The sequence below is a fragment of the Abramis brama genome, assembly GCF_963993115.1.
Source record: "Abramis brama genome assembly, chromosome: 22".
Lineage (NCBI taxonomy): Eukaryota > Metazoa > Chordata > Actinopteri > Cypriniformes > Leuciscidae > Abramis > Abramis brama.
This window is the reverse complement of record NC_139984.1, coordinates 13,707,044-13,726,117: the sequence shown is the minus strand read 5'-3', so window position 1 is coordinate 13,726,117 and position 19,074 is coordinate 13,707,044. Positions and strand designations below refer to the sequence as shown.

Sequence of the window (19,074 nt, the reverse complement as noted above, 5' to 3'; positions counted from 1 at the left end):
AATTTGCTATACTAATGATAATTGATGTTATATTTCTCAAGATTGATTATATTTTTAAAGAGAACTGTCTGTTCTTTGGACTTTTTCACTACAAAATAAGTTGTTTTTAATTTAGACAGTTTGCTTGACTTCCTAAATCAGTTCAGAAGGGAAACACAATTTAGGTGCACATGACTTTTTATTATGATTTTATTTTATTTTTTTAATAAATACTGTTTTCAATAAACAAATGATAAATAAACATTTTTGGAATTATCTATTCACGATACCGTTTGAAAGTTTGGGGTTGGAAAGACTTTAGAAACGAGAATTTTTAGAAACAAGAAACTCCTCTGTTCACCAATGCTGCAATTATTTAATCAAAAATACAATAAAACAGTAATATTGGGAAATATTATTACAGTTTAAAATAAATGTTTTCTATAATTTGAATATATATTTTAAATGTAATTTACTCTTGTGATCAAAGCTGAATATTCAGGATCATTACTCCAGTCTTCAGTGTCACATGATCCTGCAGAAATCATAACATGCTGACTTGATGCTCAAGAAACATTTCTGATTAACAATGTTGAAAACAGTTGTGCAGCTTAATGTTTCAGATATTTTACAGATAAAATATTTTCACAATGGTAACCTTGGTTCCCTGAAGAGGGAAACTCGCGCTGTGTCAATTGACGCTGTGGGAATGTTTATACCCACACAGCCATAATGACAAGTGTCTGTCTAGTGTGAAATCAATGAGAAAAGCACTAAGACGAGAGCACCTGGCCCCCTGGTGTAGAGCTCAAGTTAGGTTAGGGTTAGAGCCCGATACAGGTATGCTTCGCCCCCGAAAGTAAACCATTTCCTGTGTTGTGGAAGGATGGACACATGAAGTATGCGTCCTTGAGATCTATCGTGACAAACCAGTCCTTGGATCTGATCTGTGACATGATCTGTCTCAGCAGGGCTGGACTGGGACAAATAAAATTGGCCCAGACTGGCCCATTACATATGATCTTAAACACCATCCATCTTTGCACACCCTTGAAAATGTATACTAACTCATATTCCTTAAAACCACTAATGCCATGTAATGAGTGAGTAGGAACAAGTGAAAGTTAACAGATGAAATAACAAAAACAAATTGTCATTTATGAAAACAATTGAACTATACTCCACAGTGATGAATCCTAAAACATTGGCATAGCAATACCTGTCACAAACACAGAAAGAGACAGACAGGTTTAAGTGAACACAGTGTTTCTTAAAAGCAGAGTGGTGGTGGAACAACGGGAACAGGACGATGGTGAGAGGATGGTGACTTGAAGACTGATGATGGTGACTGAAGTGGATATCTGTGCAGGTGACGAGTGAACACGAAGACCATTCACAAACACAACCGCCACCAGCTCCTCGTATCCAGGGTTGGATTACTGTAATTCTTTATATGCAGGAATATCCCAGTTTTCCATTACCAGGCTTCAAATGGTTCAAAATGCTGCAGCCAGATTTCTAACTGGGGTTCACAAACATGAACATATTACTCCTATTTTAATGTCTCTTAACTGGTTGCTGGTGCATCATAAATTGATTTTAAAATATTGTTGTTTGTTTTCAAGTCCTTAAATGGTCTTGCACCCTCTTACCTATCTGAACTTTGAACTTTGAATGTGCCCGGTAGGTGTCTACGGTCCACAAGCAGTTATAATCTGTCCCAGCCACATCCACGATTTAAAGCTACACTGTGTAGGATTTTCTCCTATCTAGCGGTGAAATTGTTTATGACTACCAACTGAATATTACTTTCTAGCCCCTCGCATTCTGAGGGCGTTTTAACTCCTACGGTGGCCGTATTATTTCAAATCTGCCGGCAGTCGCGAGTAATCTCCCCCTCGCATTCGTCACGGTGCCACTGAGTGTAAAAACGAGAAAGGCGAAGCTTGAATTTTCAGGTATGTCCCTCTTTGGCACATGTATTTTCAAGATGGAGGCGCAACATGGCTGCCGCCATTCGAGCGGCTCGCTCGTATGTATTCTAAATGGCAGATTCTACGCTTACGAGAATACTTGATTAGTTGGTAGAAGTAATTACACATTAATGAGCACATATCATTTTGAAAGAACAAAGAGTTTGCTAAGAATCAACTTAAAAAATTACACAGTGTAGCTTTAAGTCAAGAGGGGATCGTGCTTTCGCAGTTGTCGGTCCTAGGCTATGGAATAGCCTCCCCTTATCCTTGAGTTCCATGTCCTCTTTACATGAGTTTAAATTTAAGCTAAAGTTTTATCTTTTTGACCGAGCATTTCACTAAATCTCAATTATGGTTTTATTTCATTATGTGTTAATGGTTTATTTTGCTCCTTCTTTCATGTTTCCTGGACTTTTACCTTGTAAAGCACAGTGGTCAACTTCTGTTGTGTTTATTTGTGCTATATAAAAAAAATTAAATGCAAATTAAGTGAATCCAGGAGAGTGAGGTGGCGAGTCCTCAACATCCCCCACCTTGATGCTTACAACATCTAATTCCTCAGAGCTAGATAATTTTAGCACCGGCGGTGCCTCTAACGTCTCCTCACCCTTTTGGACTGATTTCACACGTGCTTCACGACGTAATCACGCTGAGCGTTCCTACAGAGTCAATCGATGCAGCGCAAGTTCTCTTGAAAGGGAAATAAATCTTTTGTAACATTTTAATTGTCTTTACTGTCATCTTTGATCAATTTAATGTATCCTTATTGAATAAAAGGTAATTTCTTGTAAAAATGAATGGTGTATATATAAAAATAGGCCTATAACAGTAATGATAACATAGGCTATATTACAAAATATATAAGAAGAAATGTTTTGTTTTGATAATTGTTTCTATTTGCAATTTCACTTTTTTATCAGTTTCATTGATCATTAAATGTTTTTATGATCTTCAACTGAAGTGAAAGATTCAGCCATTGTAGCCCACACTTCAACCTACACGTCTTCTCCAGAGCATTATAGTCCAATAAAAATGCAGCTGCAGTGTGAATGCCACTTCTAGAACTGCATTGTGTTTGCTTGTTTTGTTTAGGATTTGTTTATTCTATGGAAAGGTCACATTCAGCATATAAGTGTTTATGTCATCAAGTAAACCCACCTTTTCTTTGAACCATGGAGAAAAGCATGTGCATATCTGTAATAATCTGAAATGACTTATTGTGACCATTGTGGCTCCTGACCGTAAATCATTTAGGTATAGGGCAGATTCTGGGTCTTAGCAACAGTTTACGATAAACATTACTGTAATCACTGAACACACGCAGAACACTTTTAGCAGAGGTTGTGTTATCCAGCCTGAGGGTTGCACTCTAATTTTGATTGACAGGCTTCAAAGGGATAGTTCACCTGAAAAACCTTCTTTCTTTTTTGAACCACAAAAGGAGAATTTAAAAATAATGCCCTGCTCTTGCTCATCCATATAGCCTTTTTTTTTTTAAAAAAAAAGCTTGATGCTGGCTGCTATTCACTGCCATCATATGGATGAGCATGAGTGGGACATTTTTTTTTTTTTTATTCCTTTTGTGGTCCATAAAAGAAAGAAGGGCATACGGCATTAGAACAACAACAGGGGTGAGTAAATTATGACTATTTTCATCGTAGGGTGAACTATCCCTTTAAGTTCACACAACACATGCATGAATTGCCTTAATATTTATTGCCTCTAAATGTTGTTTTAAAATATTACAAGTTTTGGCGGAATTCCAGGAAAAGAAAGTCATGTCTATTCTCAAACATAAAACAAGCACAACATATCTAGGCTTTTCACATGAGCATGTTTAAACTATGGATTGATCAGTAATTTTGATGCGCTACTCCGAACTAGTAACTGACTTGAGGCACAGCTGAAGCAAACTGATTTCATCTTTGTCTGGAGCGAGGTTTACCCCAGCAAACACAGAACGTTCCCCTAACATTATAATTTGGTTCCCGTTTGGCTATTTTTTAATAACCAAATAATAACTTTCTTTTTAGGTTTTATCTATTTATTTTGCATTAAAATAACGTTCCTAAAACGTTGCAGGGAGGTTATTTTTAAATAACCTAAAATAACTTATAGCCTACAGAAGGTTCCCTAATGGTTATTTTTAGGTTATCACTTTGCAACATGATAGGCTATTTTTAAACAACCTAAAAATAACTTGTGGCTACAGAAGGACATTCCCTAATGGTTATTTTTAGGTTATCATTTTGCAACAAGATAGGCTATTTTTAAACAACCTAAAATAACTTATGGCTACAGAACTTTCCCTAATGTTTATGTTTAGGTTATTATTTAGCAACAGGGTAGTTATAGACTATTTTCAAACAACCTAAAAATAACTTATAAAGAACGTTCCCTAACTTCCCTACAGGCTATTTTTAGGTTATTATTTAATAATCATGCAAAATAACCTTCCAGTTAAAACGTGCATATGACATAGTGACACGTTTTGGCTGATGAAGCTTTAATGTACACAGGCAGGTGAACAGGACGCAACAGCATGTACACAAACAATAACCGACAAGAGACTGCACTGAACGGGGAGAATGGTAAACGAGGGAACTAACTAGACACAGGTGGATTAATGTTAACTAATCAGGGACTAACAAGAACAGATGCAGACAAGACAGAACACAATTGTGACACATAGGCTACAGAGCTTTAAATTTAGAGAATTGAAATTGAAATTAGATAAATTAAAACGTGTTATATGATCAGATAAATCCAACTTTATTGCTAAAATATTAAACCAGGGTTATGTAAAAAGCACAGAAATCACAAATTCGTGGGTTTGTTTGTTTCTATCTTCATTTCTGATCTGCACGCGCTTTCTCCTGTCTTCTAAAGAAAACCGCGCTTTCGCGAAATTAAAAAATTAACGGTAGCCTAGTCTAATTTCGTTTTACTGGCTGGCTGACTAACTTTCCTTTATCGATCTCTTTATTGAATGGTTAGGCTACTTATAATAACTTATAGATGTTAGAGTAAATATGATTTCGGATAGATGGCACCCTTTTATTGAAGAGAACATGTTAATCGAGAAGTTTTTGTTTACGGACCAAGCATCTCCCGACAAACTACAATTCAGTGGTAAGAAATAAATGTAGGCTACTAATATCCTACTTTAAGTCAAATAATTGTTTTCATTTTGTTCATTCATTCATTCAACCATTTATTATGTTGAAGTCATTTATATGGTGCTAAAGAAATGTAAAACCCCGTGAAATATAGGCTAGTAGCCTACATATATTAGGCTAATGGACAAATTTAATATCTTTACATTTATTTAATCTTCCATGGTTATGTGCTCGGATTATTTTGGATTAATTAAACAGATAAAAAAAACCTAAAAAAACAAGATTTGTTTAATACTGATTTTATGCGTTCAGACAAATTTAAAAACTAACTTTGCTCCCCATGTTTGATGTCCTCTCCTCTGATGAAGATCGGTGTTGTGTCATAGCGCGTGGCGTGGGGGAAAACAATCCTTTCTCCCAGACTGGAAAAGCATGGTCACTATACTCATCCGTACCGGTGTTGTTCCAAATTATTACCCCCCTCGTTAAAGTCAGTAGCTATACCTGATTGCCTAATCCACCGGAAACACATTGAATGTTCTTCACTATGATGGTTGATGTGTTTGGATTATTTTTATTTATTAAACAATAATTAAAACAAGATATGGTTTTTATAATAGGCTACTGATTATAAGGCGTCCATAGATCGACCATCCATACCGCTTTTAGGCCTACTATACATGGGTTGGGTGCGCCCCTGCTTCACTTCATAACTTTCAGGGATGATAGTGATGGCTGAAAGTTATGAAGTGAAATGATATCAAATAGGCCTATATTATTAAGTATAAGGTATGAGGCTTCTTTGCTTAATATTTTTAAACTAAGATTAAGGGAATATGAACAATGAATTTGAATAATAATAATAAACAATAATGTTGCTTAGTGTGCCCTACTGTAACATCTCAGTCAAAAAAAAAAAAAAATTCCCTACAAGCAGTTTGTTTTTAGCATATGCAAACCATCAGAAACCAGAGCGATGATATGGCTATCAGCTCTCACCATGACAAACATGATTCCTAACATGGAGAGAGTTGGTTCATTGTTGGGATTCCCTTAGAAAAGATGATGGAGAAATGCTGTACATAAAGAAAATCCCCTCCCCCCTGACCAGAGAGGAATAGCCTCTTATTATGGCTTACTGTAGTTAAAAGACTAGCAAATTACCTACCAGTTCCCCGGTCAGTTCGGCGGGCTCTGACGAGTTTTCCCATAGGTTCCTGCTGTTTCACTGCATTATTCAAAAATCTTCAGTAATCTTCCCATTGCGTCTAGCGTCCATATGTGACAGCATCACTTTCAATGTCTGTTTACTGTATGAAGATGTTAGGTTTAGATGGTCGATTGCACTCATAAATAAATACTCATTTTGTTTTTTGAGATATTTGAGTTGTTAATTATTAAATAATATAGATTTGAATTTGAAAATCAAGTGTGAGATTTTATACATTTATGTCTGCATGAAATTTACTCACTTTGTTTTCTAAGGCAGAGCTGCAAAGCAGGGCTTATTTCCCCTGACTGTGCTGACGGTTCATTCCAGTGCATGAATAATCTCCTATTGCTATAACAATGTAGTTGGTGGGATTTCCTCCTTTGTGGGTGTTGGTCTAATTATCATACCAAGTATAAAGTTAAAATGGTTAGTTATGAATGATGAATGTAAATATTCATCAGTTAGATATTTTATTGGTTTCTTCATTAGGACGATTGGGCGACACACCACTGGTGTAATGGGACTTTTTCATTCACATTCGCATTCAACCACAAAGTTATGCTAGCAGTCGCTGTTGTTCTGCCTCTGGATATAGTCCAATCAGCGTCAATTCACGTTCTGTGGAGTACCGCCTTGTGGATTACACTCTGGCCGATACAAATCGATAATCTTCCATATACAAATACTTTTTTTTTTTTTTTTTTAACTGCAGGCACTGCAATGCATTATCTATGGGTTCCGGGAGGGCTCGAACAGATGGAACACAATAATTCTGATTAAAATATACATTAAGACTAAATTATAATTATTTTGCTAAAATATTTATTGTTGAATATTTTTTGTTGTTGGTGAACAAATGTGCTAAATAATTTTAAAGTGTATTTTTATGATATCAGCTTTAGTAAATTGAACTACTTCTTTAAAAAGCATTATTTTGTTTTTAGATTGTAATGTTGCAATGTAAATTTAATGTGATTTGACCCCTTTTTTGGATAGACTGCAAGGTTACATTCACTATGTTTGTTTTCATAGCCTTCAATGTGAACATTGTTTATAGGACAATATTGATCAGGATATGAAATAATATTTTTTTTTAATTAAATACAGATTTTTTTTATTCAATAGAATATTTATCTAAATTTAACAATTAGCCTACATTCAGTCCTGCATTAATAATTCAGTTTGTTTCAAGGTTATAATCGTTAACGAAAACGAACGAAAAAACGAAAACTAGGTGCGAAAAAACATTGTCGTTAACTGAAATAAAAATAAAAACGAGGCATTACAAAAAAACGATAACTAACTAAAACTGTAATGTGTGTTTGGCAAAACTAACTAAAATAAAATAAAATTATAGAGTAAATGTCCTTAGTTTTCGTCTTTGTCAAGGTCTTTCATTTTTTAATGCTATTTAAAACACGCAGCGTATTCCCTGCTCACCCTCCGTCTCTCTGTCACTCATGCGTCTCTCACATGCGCGCGCGCACACACACACACACACAGCCCCTCCCCTCCGTGCACACCGTCTCCATGAGAACGAGTGTTCGTTCGACGTTGCAAGTAAGCGAAAGGTTGGTATCTCCATCTCGTGAACACCTTTACACAATCACACATTAAAAAGTGGTATAAAAATATTTTAAATTCTGAATATAATTTTGTCAGTGTGTTAATGTTGACCCGAGAAGCGATTGTGCCTTCTTTAGAAAGTTAACTAGTCGCAAGTTTGAGGTAAAATGCACTTTTTGGTTGTGGTTGTCGATGTCAAAACACTATAGGCTATAACCTGTGATTCAAATATTAAATAATGTTACGTCATTTTTTTACTTTTACACTGAATGTTTGCTGCTTCAATCCAGATGAGTAGGCTATTGACTATATAGGATAAATTAATTATAGGGTGTGAAAATTGTACAGCTGTGGTATTTGTATAGGGTGTGATTTCTGTATAGAAGGTGTGTAGATTTCTGGTACAGGCAGCGTGTTGATTTTGTAAGAGGTGAAGGAATTTCAATGGGGTGTGAATTTTTTCCTAAAATTGTATGACATTTTTGTTGAGTTAGTATTACACAATACTTTTTCTGACCTTTTTGAATCTTGCCCCTGACAAATAACCCAAATTACAAAAAAAGACTAAAACTAATAAAAACTAAACTAAAACTAAGCATTTTCAAAAAATAAAAACTAAACTAAACTAGCAAACCCACTTTAAAAACTAATTAAAACTAAACTAAATTTGAAAACAAAAAGTCAAAACGAAATAAAAATAAAAACTAATGAAAAATGCAAAACTATAATAACCCTGGTTTGTTTGCGCAATTTTTTTTAGCACCAGCCGCCACTGGTTTTGACTGTTATTTTTCTACAAGGATGGCACCTTTAAAATGCCTGTCACGGTTACACTATACAAGATAAATGGCTTTACCCTACATATGGACAAATAAATAATTTAAAAAACATCATAATATTGATGGGACTGTGGGAGGATTAGCAGAAATTTTACCCACAACTGACCTTTCTCATTTACCACAATCTATCAACACATTGAGCGAATGCCTGCAACAGATGACATTGTTTACTTTTTTATGCTTTTGTTTATGATTGTGATTGTCACACTCACATTGCCTTAGGCCAATGTAGCAGAATGAATATGAGAGGCACATGTGCCCTCTTCAGTGTTGGCTGAAACCCTGTGTACCAGCTCATGCGTGGCGATCTGGCCACTTACTAATCAGAGTGAGTCACGGCTGCATCAAAGCCCTGACTCCCTGGAAAGCAGACGACTGGTATCAGTCTGGCGTGAGTATGGGTGTGGTTTCAAAGAGAAAAGTGATCTCGACAGACGCCTCCAACCTAGGTTGGGGGGCCCTTTATGAGGGCAGGCCGTCTCTTGAACTACTTCTTTAAATAACATTACATTAGCGGTCGCTCTATCACTGAAAGCTTTTCTCCCATATCTAAGAGCCACTTCTCATCGTAAATCATGCGTTATCTGTGATCTCTTTATTCTCCAGCTCTAGCAGAGAGTACAGTTTAGACATGATTCCTATTATAAGAATATGAAACATTTTACACAGATTTCAATCAAGCCATCTTCATAATTGTGAACATACGATCGCACTGATAGGAAATAAGACACACTTTAATTTAATTATAACAATTACAAGACTTACAAGACAAGACACAGTATATGTGATCTAAGCATATAATAGACACAATATAACATTATGTAGTTGAACGATGTTTGATTATAAGTCATTCAAGAATTGTTTTGGGATGAATTTATGTATTTTTATATGTAAAGTCTCAGTCTCTTAAGAGATTTCAACCCTGGGGTTGTTCAGAGGTCCTAAAGAAGAAGATCTGCTTTGTATATATATCGTGGGATCAAACAACCTCTGCCGTTATCTTGGTCGGGCCCCTAGCTGTGCCATCTCTGAACCAATCAGTCTTTTCCAAACTATCAAACGTTGACAACGTTCTTCCTTAAGTTGGCTTGTCTCTTTGAAGCTTGCATGGCCATAAAGTTCGCTGGGGGTTTTCGTTGGTTAGCGTAGATTGGCTGGAGCCTGGATTTTATGGTTCTGGATTGGTGATTTGGGGTCTGGAGTGTTGAGTTCTGTGTAGAATTATGTTTGAACCAATCACCTGGAAGATTCATTTGTGTTTGGTTCGCCCTCAAATCCTACACATCCAATTACTGGACTGTTGGAAGAAATTAAATCTGATCTCATAATGATGTCTATATTGCTGGTGAGTTACATGATGCTTTTTACTTGATTCACTTGATTTTTCATTTTAAAGCATAAAATAGCATTTTATACTGTAAATGTAACTTTGTACAGAACTTAGTTTTCAATGAACAAAGACATTTTAATTTTTTTTATTTGAGTATTTATATGATCTATATTGATTGGGAACATTTATTTACATGTTTATTCATAAATTCATAATATTTTTTTAATACTTTTTTATTATATATCCATGTGCATTCATTCCCATTATGTATTTTTTTTATTATTATTATTATGTACTGTCATTGTCGAATATTGGAGGTCTTTTATACTCATAAATAAATCTTGTATAATAATTGCATTCAAATTTTCTTCTTTTTTTCTGCTTTGGTTTCCAGCTGATGTTGCTGTTGACGGGACTGTCCGGCGCAGTCCATAACCAATGCTCCACATGCAACTGCACAGCAGCACAATTACAAAGTGTTGCAAAAAATCTCAAAATCCCCATTTTAAATTATGATATCAGCAAAACATCTCTATCTCCATGGACATATAAGTAAGTGGAGTTGCCTCACATTGTTCTTCTATTAATGCATGTAAGTAGTTGATATCAGACACCTCCTGTCAAAAAATGATTGATTGACAGGTGCCCCGCCCCTTCCGGTGACAGGTACCCGCCCCTTTTGGCATAGGATCAAAGGGATCAAAGAAGACCAGATGAGATCAAAGGAGATCAAAGGGGTTTTGAAGTCTTTTTGACAGCTAGTATTGACCTATTGACCCTCCTAACCCTTGATCATGTAGTTATTGACAGCTAGTTTTGGGTTTTGATGTCTTTTGATGCCTTTTGATATTGACAGAAAGTGTTTTAATAATTACATCATGGCTATGACAGCTAGTTTGATGCCTTTTGATATTGACAGAAGGTTTTGAAGACACAGTGATTAAATAATTATGTCATCTAGTTTTAATTGTTTGAAGCCATTTGAACATGACAGTGTGTGTTTTGGAAGTTGGTATCACAGGATTCTCCTCCCTACATATCCCTTAGCTTATCCGGGGTGTACTGTGAAAACTGATAAGGGAAAAACTGTGGAAGTTTATCTCACACAAATGTTGAAAAGCCATTCAGTTCTTTTAAAACAATATAAATGAAATGTTTATAAAAAAAGCTTACTAAAACCTCACACCAAAAGTTTAAATAAAATGGAGTTAGAAAAAATTGCAATGAGTCTCTCAAAGCGTGTGTGTGTGTGTGTGTGTGTGTGTGTGGAGATCAGACATCAGAGGAGATGTGACCATGTGTGTGTGTGTGTGTGCGTGTGTGTGTGTCATGGGATTCCCCTCCCACCCTTTTGAGCTCTGACATCTGAAACATACTGTTCAGACACTGTGATTAAACAATGTCACAAAATTACAATCAGTTAAATGTTTAGGGGTATTAAACAAGTTTATGAATAGGTTCACAAAAATGCGTTAAATATAAAATCACATATTGGTTCTCCACCCCCCCCCCCCCCCCCCCCCCTCCGTCTGCTCCTCCACATTCCAGAGCACAGTGATAGTGAGAAACAGAGATTTTATAAAATAATGTATATTTCACACAAATAATATAATATACAATAATATAAAATAACATCTTACTGAAACCAATTCTTTAAGTTTTAGATAAACAAAATAATAAAAAATCATCTTACATAAAACATTCTGTTCTTTAAAAGAATATAAATGATTATAAATAAATAATATAAAATAAAAATCTTACTAAAACCTCACACAAAAAGTTGAAATAAATGTAGAACTATCCAGTTTAAATAAAATGGATTCACCAAAAAAAATGCAATGAGTTAAATGTTTATAGAAGTGAAGAAAAAACATAGGCCTACATGTTATGAAACAATCAGTTAAATGTTTAAAGAGTTGAAGAAAAAACATACAGCTCATGAAACAACGCAATGTATAAAACGGGTTCACGAAAATAAAAAATCATCTTACATGTTTAGAAATCAGGGCCCTCTGGCCTCTCTTTACACTACCTGTTTGACCTGCGGAGCTTTCAAAAAGCACCAGCCAAAGGGTGTGTGTGTGTGTGTGTGTCAGAGAGTCACACAAATTCAGCGATCAGGATATCAGGTGCTGCGTTTATTTATAAGAAGTATAATCTTAAAAGTTTAAATGATATATTTTAAAAACAAAAGACTGTTTAAATAAAATCTTTAAAGTCTGAATACATACGCATCTTCTATTTACCTTTTAGAAGATTACTGTAATGATTTTGTTTAAATTGAACCTAAGGTATAATTGTTATTAAACAATGTCTGTTCAAAAACTTTAGATGGTTGAAAAACTGTACTTAGTCGTCTTAAATCTCATTTATATGAAAAGATTCAATCATAATTTTTTGTCCATGCGGGGTTTCAATTTTTATGGCTTTCCATAGCCATAATGATTTTGGTACCGTAACTGCATATTCTATCCAGTACACCTAAACACGCTGATCTTTCTGAATTTATTTCAAAGCATAATCGTAATTTTAAATATGATCTTTTAAAAATGAAAGATTGTTTTAGTTTGAACTTTAAAGTTCTTAACTTTCTTTCTTGAAAAAATCTTTAAAGTTTGAATACATACGCATCTTCTATTTACCTTTTAGAAGATTACTGTAATGATTTTGTTTAAATTGAACCTAAGGTATTATTTTTACAAAACAATGTCTGTTCAAAAACTTTAGATGGTTGAAAAACTGTATTTAGTCGTCTTAAATCAGCATTTTTTTTTTTTATGGCTTTCCATAGCCATGATGATTTTTGTACCGTAATTGCATATTCTATCCCGTACACCTAAACACGACCATCACAGAAAACTACATATTTGTACATTTTTAAAAATGAAATAAAATGTAAACAAAGTTTTAGCTAAATAAATATATAAATAAACCTTACACCTTACATTTCCAGAGAGGTGAAGTAGTTCTTTATGAAACAATAAAAACAATCCAAAAAGAAAATAGTTTAAGTTGTCATAATCAAAACAGCTCCAGATCCTTCAGAGATACACTACAGTGTGAAATAAATGTTCCAGACCCTCACAGAGACGAGAGGACGACAGACCAGATGAGTCACGGGGGGACAATGTCACAGTAAATCTAGTCTGCGTTCCAGAGCATACTACATCCAGAGTTTATACTAAATTCATTTAAAAGCATAACCTTAAAAGTTTAAAATTAAAAGACTGTTTAAATCAAATCTTTAAAGTTTGAATACATTCATATCTTCTATTTATCTTTTAGAAGACTTATGTATGATATAAATTATAATTGTTACTAAATAATGTCTGTTCAAAAACTTTAGATGGTTGAAAAACTGTACTTAGATCTTTTGTCCATACAACATGGTGTCACAATGTTTTGTTGTTGTTGTGTTGTTTTTAAGAAATCCGAGGACTCTACGTTGCTCTCATTTAGACTAAGTTGTATCATTTGGAAAATCACCACACAATTATATTTTCATCTGTGGGTGGCTGAAGGATTTCCTTCAGGATTTTATGAGTCTCTGAGATGATGTGTTTAAATTATGTGTCGTCTCGATCTGCCAGGTCTCATGTACTCTATTGATCGGGTCAGTCTCATCATTGATGATAAACAGTTCAGTGTAGATCTTGTTTAGAGAGACCGTCTGTGGTGCACTTCCCTCCAAAGTCCTCTCAGCGTCATGCAGCATTCTTGATTTCATCTCATTCCTTACATTCGGAAGAATTTCTAAAAATCAGGACAAAGTTGGATAGTCATATTATTAACAGGAGCATCACACTTGAGAATGCACAGTGTTCTACAACAAGAGATCTTACCATGTTCGTTTACCAAGGTAGAGTGAGACACCTGAAAAACAAAACAAAAAATACTCATACATAAATATATATATAACATACATAAATCATTTCTTATACGCAACTGTTTCTTAAATTATCAGACACTCACCGCACTGATGCTAACATCACCATATATTGTCTTTTCTACCATGATTGGAGCAAATATTGACCCACCATTCTTCTGGTCAATTGTGAAGTTAAGCTGATTAGGGATCTGAATTAATGGCTGTCCGAACGATGTAGTATTATTATGCTGTTGATTTGTCATGTTTCCAGAATGTGCACCATCTGTTAAAAAAATTAACAATTAAATACACAACCAAAACCATGTAAACATTATAGTAAAGTTTATTGAAGATTGAGAAACATATTGAACTACTAACAAAGTAAATTATAAATCTTTTCCTACGTTTGATATTCTTTTTTCTGATTTTTTTCACTATGGACTTGATCCTTTTTAATGCTGTTTTCTCTCCATATTTATTCTGTAGTTCCTCTACTGTGTCTTCCAACCTCCCTGTTGTTCTTCTCCAGCTGTGTTAACCAAAGACAAACAGTTAGAAGAATAAAATGTATGTACAATAGCAAAAATAAAGTTGGTCATTAGTTGTTAGGGTTAGATACACCTGCAGACGCATTCATACACCTGTTCACCTGTTTTCATTTAGCATACACCAGAGTTCAAACATTCACTTTTTCAAAGGCCGAATGATTACGTGGTCAAAATTTCTCTTTTTAACATAAGAGTTAAAACATGTACACGAGTCACGACGCATTGCATTATGCACCTGACCTGCCGACTGATGAAGTATTTATTACATCAAGAAAACATGAATACAACACACTGCACTTGGATGAATACATTTATTTATAATATTACCAGTTCCATATGATCTTTATTAAAAAATAAGACAATAAATGATTTTATTTTTAAATTTGACTGCATTCTTGTCTATTTCTAAATGTTTACTTTTTGATTTATGAATTAAAACAAGCGACTTTTTATTTTAATTTTTAGACTTGATAGAGTATTTTATATTTTAGAGGCTTTTTTGTTAAAGACCCTATCCTTAAAGGTATGCTGTGTAGGAATTTCTCCCATCTAGCGGTGAAATTCTATTTTGCATTTAAACGAATAGTGCTCTCTAGCGCCTCGCTTTTTCAAATGCGTGTTGCAACTGCGGTAGCCGTTATGTGTCAAGAATCTATGACAACATGTCTTCCAATAGCACTTCATCGAGTTTACCTGTACATGTTTTACTGTTATGCTGCCTATATAATGATTTACACAAACAAGCAATGAAAAAAAGCTTGTAATTTAGACCGTAACTTTGACTTACCTGTCGAGAAGAAAGTAGGCACCTTCAGCGTCCTTTTCAAAGTCTTTCTCCTTCATTAGCTCTTTCCACCTGGGAAAAGCTATCCCGATATTTATTTACATCCTGATAAATGAAATTTTTGCTTTTTGGCGATGAGGATTCCTTCTCCTGCATAACTATGATCCAACATTATATTGTCCCGTGCAGTGCAGCCTTTTCAAATTTGCCAGGGAGTATCAACGCCTCCCATATGGTCTAGCGGTTAGGATTCCTGGTTTTCACCCGGTATGGGAAGACAATTTTTTTATATTGCCAACAAAATTCAAGTTATTCAAGTTCATCAATAATCATTTTTAGTTATTCATAGTCTTAGAGGCTTACACGAACTGCAGAAACAAGCAGAAGATATGTAAAAACTCATAAATGCTGATTCAGTACTGAATCATTTTCACAAATACAATTATATTGAATTCAGAAAATTTCACTATGGAATATTTACTTTATCATAATTTCAATTTAGTATGTCATCATTTAAACTTTTCATCTCATAATTATGACGCATAGTCATAATTTTAATTTAAACTTTTTAAGTCATAATTTTGACTTTTTGACATAATTATTACTTAATTCAGAATTACAATTTTTGTCATTTACGCCTTTTTAGTTTAATACTTAAAACGATTTTAAGTCATAATTTGGTAACACTATTTTGATGGTTCTTTTGAACAAGCTATTGACTATAGTGTTGCACCTGCATCTCCACTTACTCGCTTGTGAGAGTCAGAGTGTGTAAAGTAAACTCTCATTAGTGTTAGTAGAGTATTAATGGACTGGTAGGGTTATGGTTAGAATAAGTTGAGATATAGTTGAGTTACTTATAATCAGTAGAATACCTGTTGGGGAGCATCACAATAAAGAGTTAGCAGATATCTATTTTTATCAGTTGTTTAAATGACAAAATACCATTTCTTCAACCGAGTGAATCTAGGCCTTCAGAAGTCATAACTTCAGGGGTCAACGGTTTAGGTCAGTTGGCGAAAACCCTACATGTGTAAGGTAGTTTTCCAGATTTTCCCCCATAATCAAATACTGTATTACACTTTTCAAAGGATAATCTAGCTTTAAAGTTAGAATAAAAAGTTAAAAAACAAACATATCTTCATACCTGTTGTGTTCTGACACAAGGCCATTAACTGGTTCTTTTTGCTTATTTCTACAAATATCAACCTGATAAATATGGACTTAATACACGATTAAACAAGATAATTTTTAAGAAAAAAAAGAAAAATTCAAATTTTAAAATTCAACTAAACCATGATACCGGATGATTTTTTGACAGTTTTCGGCATAGTTTCAGGCATAGTGCAACCATGCAATGTTTGAGAAATCTAATATCGGTGTAATCTTTACGAGGTCTCACTCACAACGCACAACTTTGTGTTGGCTGATCCCGGCATACCTTTACTAAAATAAAATATTATGGAAGTCATTGTACTGTAATTGTAAACCATATTTTATTTATTAATATTATGGCTTCATGTTGATTTCAAGTTTATTGTTTGTTTGTTATTAACTAACACTTCAACATCCAAAAGTAAAGAGATGTATGAGCTAAGGATGTTCTCTGACCCCAAATAAATAGATAATGGAATGTTCACAATACAGTAAGATATTCTCCTGCTTAGTATGTGTGGAAGTAGTTGTGCTTAAATCTCTGGATGTATTTTTACACACCATAGTGATGCAAAGTTCCACATCCTATGGACTAACTTTAAAACATAATCTTATTCTTTATCTTTAAGATTCAAAAGACCAAATCACTAAGAATTTGTGATACACAAATAAATACACAAATGTTTCCACTAGATTGAGTCATCTTGTTCAGACGACACTGGTTCACATTTTGTATGTCGGACTGTATGTGTTTTAGGTGAAGACGTTTCTTTGAGAGCCGTCAACATTCGCTGTTTATAGAAATAAATGACGATTAAGAATTTAAGTGATAGTCTTTCTGTTTGACTAAATTGATACTTAATTTAGTGCTACTTTCCATCTATCTACGAATCACACAAAGTATGAGTAACAAAGTTACACTTAAACTATTACAACAGAATCACATCTGACTATTGCACCGAGAGATGCATATTCATCAAAACTTGAAGCTGTTAAACAAAGTTCCACACTTTGGTGAAACCTGCAGATAAAATTGCACCAAAAGTAAATTCTAGAGGTCAACTGGGTTAAAAGTAAATGCATCATCATTTTACATATTAGTCAATTATGCTGTTTCTTTTGGTTTTTGTACAGTTTGCAAAAAGTATATAGTCTCAGAGCGTGGTCAAACATGTTCATATAGGAATGTATGAAAAACATGAACAAATATTGCATAAAGACAATTAAATGACGGTCCTTCTACATGAGAGTGTTTAAGACTAAACAAATTATATTTATTTTAGAACATGTTTCTGCTATGTCTACGAAACATTGATGTGAAAGATGAGTATTGCTGTTTTTTCTGTTACATATTACACTTCAAACTCGTCTAACTATTACACTTATTTTGTTATTATTACACAGTTATTTTGTTTGTGTGTGTGTCGCTAAACATGTGGTATAAAAATATGTGGTATTTTTACGTGAAAGGAGGCTTGATTCATTTTTTATTCTGTCCACACCAATACTTTGAGTTTTAGGCATCTGTCTTTTAGGCTCGATCCAGAAAACAGACGTTGTGTTTTATGTCTCAATAATTGTTCTTCTTTCTATGATCTTCTTTTTATTCGGCATAATGCCGAATGTTTTAACATATCGTAAATTTCAATGGTTAGATAAATCACCTAACTATTATATCTAACAATCAAAAGTTATATGTGAAACAAGCTCAGTCGCATTAGAGTTGGATTCTTGTTTTTATTGAACATTGTTATTGAAGCGCATGTTTAACAGCGCTATTGTTCTCGGCCTCATCAAAGTTTTCACCGGAGCATACCGACCCTGAAACAAGACCAAATATTAGCGCGTAACATTTGTTTGCATTTCTTCTGAAACACCCTGTTTTGAAATTGTTTAACAATTTTTAACATCACTAGCGTAACACTTATCGTATTGCCGGGTGTGATTGTAATGTTTTGTATGGCGTTTTCTTTACACTTTCCCCCGGATATCTGTTTCCTACAGTTACTGTAGCTGTAATGTTAGTGAACTCTAGGTCTTCTCTTTGTTCATATACGACAGTATTAGCATGAATTGGTTTGATTTGATAAAATGATGGTTTAAACCATCATCTTCCCGTGAGACATTTACATTGTATTATTATACCATCCTAGTTTTTTAAATAGCGCTAAAATGTATATTTAATATTTTAACCCTTTATGCGGATATAGAATACCACACAAGGTTCTATGTTTTCAAAAATACCGCGAAACAAAGACAAGGACCCTCAAAATCTGTGCATACAACAAAACACAAATGTAGGTGTACGATGATTTATCAGAAAATTACTTTTGTTTGAAGAAAAACTTCAGTCAGCTGGTGCTTGATAACTATTGAAGTTATTAAACACGGTAATGATGTGTTTAATGTGATATTGATTTTAATTTTAACTCAATGCGCTAAAGGTCTATGAACTTTAACATCTTAATAGTTAACTTAAAGCATGCGCAAAATGAAATACATCCTAACTACTTTCTAAATGTTTGTTACAGAACTTATGGCGAACAATTCACCCATGCATATGTTTAATCAGATTTTGTAACTGGATTGAGTAAAAATAATAAACTTCTCTCTGGTGGCATATGCATAACTTCTCCATGACGCTACTTCTGTTGCATCGTGACTATAATTTACATAGGCTTTCCTGATGACGACACC

The 19,074-nt window shown here is 34.2% G+C and overlaps 1 protein-coding gene across 1 annotated transcript; it reads right to left on the bottom strand.

Moving 5' to 3' along the window:
- Positions 1-13,445: 13,445 nt before the first annotated feature.
- LOC311073644 (uncharacterized protein) lies at positions 13,446-15,313 on the bottom strand. The gene is made up of 5 exons (XM_084099548.1): positions 15,226-15,313; positions 14,295-14,419; positions 13,995-14,173; positions 13,865-13,895; positions 13,446-13,775 (listed from the first exon to the last, which is right to left on the bottom strand). Exons 1-5 carry the CDS (start codon positions 15,279-15,281, stop codon positions 13,552-13,554), a joined length of 615 nt encoding a protein of 204 aa, XP_083955674.1. The 5' UTR covers positions 15,282-15,313; the 3' UTR covers positions 13,446-13,551.
- Between the last annotated feature and the right edge of the window lie 3,761 nt (positions 15,314-19,074).